The sequence below is a fragment of the Terrapene carolina genome, unplaced genomic scaffold (genome assembly GCF_002925995.2).
Source record: "Terrapene carolina triunguis isolate 2854851 unplaced genomic scaffold, T_m_triunguis-2.0 Scaffold273, whole genome shotgun sequence".
In the NCBI taxonomy this organism is placed as follows: domain Eukaryota; kingdom Metazoa; phylum Chordata; order Testudines; family Emydidae; genus Terrapene; species Terrapene triunguis.
Window position 1 is genome coordinate 307,318 of NW_020664624.1, and position 7,711 is coordinate 315,028.

General features: G+C 49.3%; 1 protein-coding gene across 1 annotated transcript in view; it reads right to left on the reverse strand.

Annotated features, from left to right (window-relative positions):
* Positions 1-4,749: 4,749 nt before the first annotated feature.
* The window catches only part of LOC112110910 (zinc finger protein OZF-like), a 13,889-nt gene continuing 10,927 nt past the window's right edge, over positions 4,750-7,711 (reverse strand). The window contains exon 3 of the mRNA XM_024206131.2: positions 4,750-5,707. Coding sequence (XP_024061899.1) covers positions 4,750-5,707 — 958 coding nt within the window. The remainder of the gene's footprint in view (positions 5,708-7,711) is intronic.

A 7,711-nucleotide genomic window follows, 5' to 3' on the forward strand; every position in this document is an offset into this window, starting at 1 on the left:
TCAAGGGCCCTGGCAGGCAGCGCCAGGAGGCAAACGGGATTTATTCAGATGAAAGGAAGAGATCCACACAATAAACTGGGTTTCTTCAGAGATCACTTGCCTTCAGGGTGGAGTTTCAGGAGATAATCCGCTGGGTTTCCCAAACAGCACCACCAAGGGGCGCTAGGTGAACGTGTGCATTTCCCATGTCCTTGCTGAACCAGTGGCACTGTTAATGCAATGAGAACGCCAGTCTCAGTAACTCATTGCAGGCTCTGAATTTGTCACCTAATCTCCTCCCACTGGAGTAGTTCTTCCACACAATCCCGTTGGACCTAAGATGAAGGACTCCGCCGTAGCTAATGAGAGTGGCATCTCCATGTGCCCCAGCTCCTCGCACAGGTCTGGTTTGATCCCTATGAGCCCCCTGGTGCCAGCTGGGGTCTTTGAGCTGGTGCTCTGGACGGTATTTCTCTGCGTGTACTGAGCCTCAGGGCCTGCCCGGAGTATCAATCAGTGAACTGTTGGCTTCTTTCCCGGGGGTGGGAGGAAGAGTTGTTTAACCCCATGGAACGGCCCAGTCCGTATGCCTATGGCCTGAGGGGGAGAGGACAGTTCTCAGCTAGTCGCATAACCTAGCGTGTGGTCCTCTGAGCCCATCCTGCAGCTCATCTCTTTTACTCCCTACTGTGGACCCTTGGAAGGCCCCACTCTGGCCAGAGCTGTCTTGGGACAGGACTGCACGTCTGGGGTCAAGAGGCAAGGAGTGCTCTACCAGTGCAGGTAAGTGTACTGCCGCTGCATGCCACAACCCAGCCCCTGCCGGCCTGGGCGCAGGGGACCAATCCAAGAGCCCAGCACCTGGCATGCACATGGCTGCTAGAACCAGGAACTACATTAAACAAAGCAAAACAACAACAAAAACCCAGTCCCAAACAAAACTGAGAATTTTCTTCTAACCACTTAACTATCTAGAAAGAAATTACCCAGCCTCAGCTCACAGATAAGGAGAATTGTGCAGTATCAGGCTAGCAGGTCCGTGCAAAAAGTTGTGTTCTGCATGCAATTGTTAGCACTAGTGTGTGTCTGGAGCCAGGGACGGGGGAAAGCCACAGTGCTATGGTGTTCTCAGGGCCATCCCTGTGTTCTTGGGTTTGAGGAGCCCCACTGCTGCAGGAGTGCAGCTGAGTTGGTCGTGGGACGTCTATGGACATGTGGCCATGGGCCGTTATGCTGTATCCGAGAACTTCCCAGCCCATTTAAACATTGTAACATGAACTCTTCAAGGACCAGTAGGAAATGCTCTGATAACTGATGCGCTGGTCACTTTTTTGGAATTTTCTTCCCATTTGATTTTTGAAAACCAGTGCTAACAATTGCATGCAGAACACAACTTTTTGCTGCCACATCATGTGTCTAATTTGCTGACCACTGTCAGACCTGGAATCATAGAATATTAGGGTTGGAAGAGACCTCAGGAGGTATCTAGTCCAACCCTCTGCTCAAAGCAGGACCAACACCAAGGGGGGGGAGGGACAGCTCAGTGGTTTGAGCATTGGCCTGCTAAACCCAGGGTTGTGAGTTCAGTCCTTGAGGGGGCCACTTAGGGATCTGAGGCAAAGTCAGTATTTGGTCCTGCTAGTGAAGGCAGGGGGCTGGACTCATTGACCTTTCAGGGTCCCTTCCAGTTCTAGGAGATAGGTATATCTCCATATATTAACTAAATCATCCCAGCCAGGGCTTTGTCAAGCCGGGCCTTAAAAACCTCTAAGGATGGAGATTCCGCCACCTCCCTAGGGAACCCATTCCAGTGCTTCACCACCCTCCTAGTGAAATAGTGTTTCCTAATATCCAACCTAGACCTCCCCCACTGCAACTTGAGACCATTGTTCTGTCATCTGCCACCACTGAGAACAGCCGAGCTCCATCCTCTTTGGAACTCCACCTAGGTCCATTCCAGCCATTTCTGCTTCCCAGGTGTCTCCTTCCCCACTGTGTACGTGAGATTCTGGTTACTTTCCTTGACATGTTCTAACTGCTTTTTTTCCAAGTTGATCTTAATTTAGTTATTTCCTGCCCAGGTCTCTAATGCCACTAGAATCCTTGGGATTATTTCCATGTCTTGTCTGATGTTTGCAACTCCTTCCAATTTGGTATCATGTAAAGATTTCATTTGTGTGCTGGTCACCTCCTCTTTCAGATCATTGACTGAGATGTTAACTAAAACAGGACCTCTCACCAGTTCCTGTAAAACCTGTGAGACACCTCCCTATAACTGGTTACATGACCATTTCTGATTACTCTTTGTGAAAATACCCCAGTGATGGGAACCATAATAAGAACATAGATAGGTTAGACTGACTGGTCTTCCAGCCAATTTTCAATCCAATATGAATTAACTTTTCAAAGAAAATTTTGTGAGTCACAGAATCAAAATGTTTGACTAAAATTCAAATATATTTCACATTTCTGATTTATTGCAGTCACTTTAACCACTAATTTGCCGTTCTGCCAGTTGTGTTTGTATAGCAAATTTTATTCTTTTCACAGAGAATCTCCTAATACATCTCATCTTTTCTACATTTGCCTTACAATCATCCGCACCTCAGGTTAGGGTTAATTATAGACAACCAATTTGTGTCTTGTGCAACGCCAAACACATTCTCTGTGCCTAACGTATTCCTCATAACAATTAACCCATGCTCATTATTGCTCATGGCTCTGTTCCTTGTGGCTGATCAGTGATTTTTTTTCTCTTATGTTTTACTGTTTTTACTAGGGCTATGAGATACAGACCTGAACTGCCAAGATCACTCTCCTTACCACATTTGAAAATCAGTACCACATTTAAAGAGAATTCTGTGCTACATCTTTCTACAAAACAAAAGGTTGAGTAGCTTCTATCTCACCACAATTAAATGGTAAGGAACAGACATCAACAACTCTTGGTGCTGATTTTAATGTTTGTGCATTAAGGACCATATAGTAGACAGGAACTCTAAACTGTAAAATCAACGAGGCGAAGCCTTTCCTTTATACCTGTCTGTAAACTGCTCAGCACCTGCTGACATTATGCAAATAATAAATAATAGTAATACATTCTAAGGAAGCCGGCATTCACAGCCTGAGTGTGCGTCATACAAATGGCACAGTTACAGCTCATTCATCTCCCGGGTCACCTTTCAAACCCTCCTTTTCTCTGGCATTGCCTTGTGTGATGTTTCCCAGCACCCAATTTAATCACCCAATGTCCCAACAGGTAAAGGACTTGTTAAGAATTACCCATGCATTGGCAGGAAACAGAATGGAAACGCTTGTGTCCTCACCCACAAGACTTCTGCTTCACAGCATGACATTTTTTGCTTCCATTTGCTGTGGTTGGACTTAAATCTGGAAGAATGAACATCTTAGCATGTGCTTCGAGCTAATCTTTCTGCTGCCCAATGACTGCCAGAACTTGGTCCCATCCCTCGTGTCCAGCAGGGTCATTGATAAATATCCCACCAAGACCTGCACCTCCAGCAAGTGGTGCATACATGTGGTATTTCTCTACGTGGAAAGGGTGAACTTTGGTAGCTAAATTCAGCAAGTCCCCTTCAAACTCTTCCATGAAATAGGTGGGACTGGGTGCTTCCTTCCCCACTGGAATACCAGCATCCACTCATGATGAGCGAGCCAATCATACATTAACAACATTGTGTTATTGGAGGAATCTCTTTGTTAGTTGTGGCTGGTGGTTTTTGTATGGTGTATTTTGTGCGTTTGGGTTTGTTGCCCGTCTCAAACTGCCTGTCCCTTGAGGGCATTAGCTTTTTAAATTTAAGACTTCAACTATACCCAGTAGGGAGGTTAGTGATGCCTGTCATGGGTCCATCCTTGCCAGGATCCCCCAGAAGTTCTTTCACCAACTGTCCTTTTCTGAAGGTGCTGGTGTTATGTTTGCCACCAGGGGATCCAGCCTTTCCCGCTCAGCTAAACCCAGTGAAAGTTATAGCTTAAAGACCTTCTCTGCCCCAGCTCTAGCTTTGTTTACACCATCAGCATCAGATGTCAAGACACTAATGTTTCTCGCGTCAGGTAAGTGCCATAGAAATGGAATCACTTCCCTTTAAAGTGTGCAATTTCTACTCTAAATGCATTGTGCGCAGACAGCAAACATAAAGGCCTCGATTGCAAATTCTCCATGGACTTCAGTGGGAGCAGGATTGGCTCTGCGAAGCATTCTCTGTGGCCTGTTTCTTTGGCCCTGCCTGCCCGAGAGGGAAAACATTTTAGACAGAGCTCTTCTGAAATAAAATTGTCCCAGGAAGGCGTGAACACAATTTCCAAATGGATCCCCAGCCCCCTACGGGCTGTGTTACAAACTGGCTGACCTACACGGCATCCTAGACTAGGATTCTGCCTCAATTAATTAATTGATGTTTACAAGTACCTGTGAATCTAGAGACCATGTAAATGCTGCATGATGCTTATCACTGTTACCTAGTTGGCTTGTAAAATGGTTTATGGCATGTTCTACCCAGTCTACACAACTGAGACCCAATCCAGACTGAAGTCATCAGAAAGGTTCCCATTGATTGGATCGGGTCCTTAGAGAGACAGGGAAACACGGGGAGGTCCAGTCGTACTTACACCTGTCTGGGAAGCATTCTGGTTCAGAATGGCTCTGGCTAATGCCCTACACCTGGGGCGCAGCCGGGGCCCTTAACTCGTGTATGGATGTGGGCTCTCGTGTGGATCCTTGGCCTGCTCTGAGATACGTTGCCTCTGTTACCGATATTCAGTGCATGCAGGCTGGCTCTGCCGGGTGTGGATTCTCTCGTGGGCGGTGAGATGCGCCCACTGGCTGTAGCTCTCCCCACACTCGGCGCATATGTAGAGGCTCCCGGCTTTGTGGCTCCGCTGGTGGCTCACCAGGTGGTTCCTTTGCTTGAAGCTCTCCCCACACTCGCTGCAGGTGTGGGAGGTCTCCCCGCTGTGGGTTCGCTGGTGCACCTTCAGGCTGTACTTCTGGGTGTAGCTGTTCCCGCACTCCCCGCAGGTGTAGGGGGTCTCCCCGCTGTGCGTCCGCTGGTGCTTGTTGAGGTTCTTCCTCTCGGTGAAGCTCCTCCCGCAGAGGGGGCAGTGGAAGGGCCGCTCCCCGGTGTGCAGGCGCTGGTGGATGCGGAGCCCCTGCTTGGCACTGAAGCGCTTCTGGCACTGGGCGCACTGGTAGGGCCGCTCCTGGGTGTGGGTGCGCTGGTGGGTGGCCAGGAAGCGCTGCTCCCGGAAGCACTTCCCGCACTCGGGGCATCGGTGCGGCTTCTCCTCCAGGTGGCTTCGCTCGTGTGACACCAGGTTGCCCTTCTGCCGGAAGCTCTTCCCGCACTCGCTGCAGGTGAAGGGCTTCTCCCCCGTGTGGATGCTCTCGTGCTTCTTCAGCGCCTGCTTCTCCACAAAGCTGCGGCCGCACTGGGCGCAGGTGTGCGGCTTTTCGCCGCTGTGCACCGACTGGTGCTGCAGGAGGCTGTGCCGCCACCGGAAGCTCTTCTCGCACGCGGTGCAGGCGTGCAGCTTGCCGCCCGTGTGGATCTGCTGGTGCTTGATCAGGCTGGTGCTCCAGGTGAAGCTTTTCCCGCAGTGAGCGCATTTGTGCGGCCTCTCGCCTGTATGGATTCGCTGGTGCTCTCGGAGGATCTTCTCCTGCCCAAAGCCTTTCCCACACTCAGTGCATTTATAGGGTTTCTCATCCCCACAGAGAACCTGGGCAGCTTGGAACATGGTGTTGCCGTTCGTGTGCCCACATACAGGGCTGGCTGAATGATGGGTCATTGCAAATGGCCTGGGCTGTGAATTCAGCCCTTTCTCCTGTGCCTGAGCAACTCTGCAATGTGCATGTATTCACCAGAGGGGCTGTGCAAATAAATCTCAATCTATGGGTTGTCCACAAGTTATTTACTATTCATTATTCGTGGGGGTTTGACTGATCACCTAGGTCAGATGGGATTGTTTCTGCTCCCTGACTGGATGGCTGAAACATTTAAAATAAAAAAATAATGAACAATAAATAATGAAAAATATATTTCCCAGGATGAAGTTTTGGACAGCTGATCACTGGAGTTAAAATTCATGAAACTTTGGTGATGCGCAGACATTTTCACAAATACCTGATGGCTATCCAAATACTGGTGAATAGCAAATAATGTGACTGCAGGAATAACATGGAACCAAATTAATAGCTTCCAGTCTCCAGAATATGTTTCTATCATTCAGCCAGCTCTGTTACTTCCGTGAAGACTCCATGAGTTTTTTCCCAAACTGATACGTTTTTTTCTGTGGTGTCTGTGATTATTGTATGTGTACCAGATATGTGTGCACGGCACTGGGAATCTTAAAAATGCTGCTGAGTTTGTTGAAACTTCTTTCACCAGTAGTGAATGTTTCCGGTTTGTTTTCTGCTGGCTTCCTCTTCTTTCTCAGTTTCCTCCAGCTCTTTCAGCTTCTCTCATTAGCACTGCTCCAGAAACCATCTCTTTGTATCTTTCTCTCAGAAACTCCTGTTCCTCCAGTTGCTTTATATTTTTATGGTGTTTCTCTTCTCTAGTTTCCACGTGTGGACCTTTTACCCACTGTAATGAAAATGGAAAAAGCAAATTATTTTGTTGCTAGTAATGGTGCTATCGTCAAATGGAAAAATAATCCAGAAAACTTTTATTCACAATGAGGTCTCCAAAATTTTCTATTCTTCACTGTTGTTGCTATGTTGACAGTGCTGCCTCTCGGGTGTAATGTTTGAGAGTCTGCGGTAATTTGGACCAATGGGTATAGAGATTTCCCTTGTGTCATATTTCAGACACCTCTCATTGTCACCTCTTTAATTAACCGACCAGACTTCTTAAAGCAAAAGCAATGGCTTCCTACAGTGTACAAACGTGTTTATAGCTTGGAACACACATGCTCATGGTAAGCTCACTTTTAGCCCCATTCCATGCTGTGGCATTAAAAGCCACGGCAGAGCCCAAAGAGCATCACACTATGATTAGGTTAAAAATTTCTTGTTTAGCATTTCCCAAGACCAGGAGACCCTGACATCCCTGATCTCTCCCTCAAACGCCCACTGCGTCTTGGAGAACACAAATGCCAGACACTGCTGGCACCAGCAGCTAGGGTTGCTAACCCTCCCCGATTGGCCGGGAGTTTCCTGGAATCGGCCTCAATCTCCCGGCGGCTATTGAAAGCCATCTGGGAAATTTTAATAGGCCAACAGTCCGGTGGGGGGCGCAGCAGGGCTAAAGGCAGGCTCCCTACCTGCCCTGGCCCCGTGCGGCTCCCAGAAGTGGCTGGCATGTCCAGCTCCTAGGCGCAGGGGTGGCCAGGGGGTCTCTGCGCGGTGTCCCTGCCCCGAGCGCCGACTCTGCAGCTCCCATTGGCCAGGAACCGTGGCCAATGGGAGCTGCAGCAGCAGTGCCTGCAGGCAGGGGCAGTGCGCAGAGCCACCTGGTTGCCTTTGAGCCAGATATGCCGGCCACTTCCGGGAGCTGCCCTAGGTAAGTGCCGCCCAGCTGGAGCCTGCACCCCTAACCCCCTCCTGCACCCCAACCCCTGGCGGCCCCAGCCCTGAATCCCCTCCCACACCCAAACTCCCTCCAGAGCCCACTCCCCCTCCTGCACCCCAACCCCCTGCCCCAGCCCTGAGCTCCCTCCTTCATCCAAACTCCCTCCTGAAGCCCACACCACCTCCTGCACCCCAACT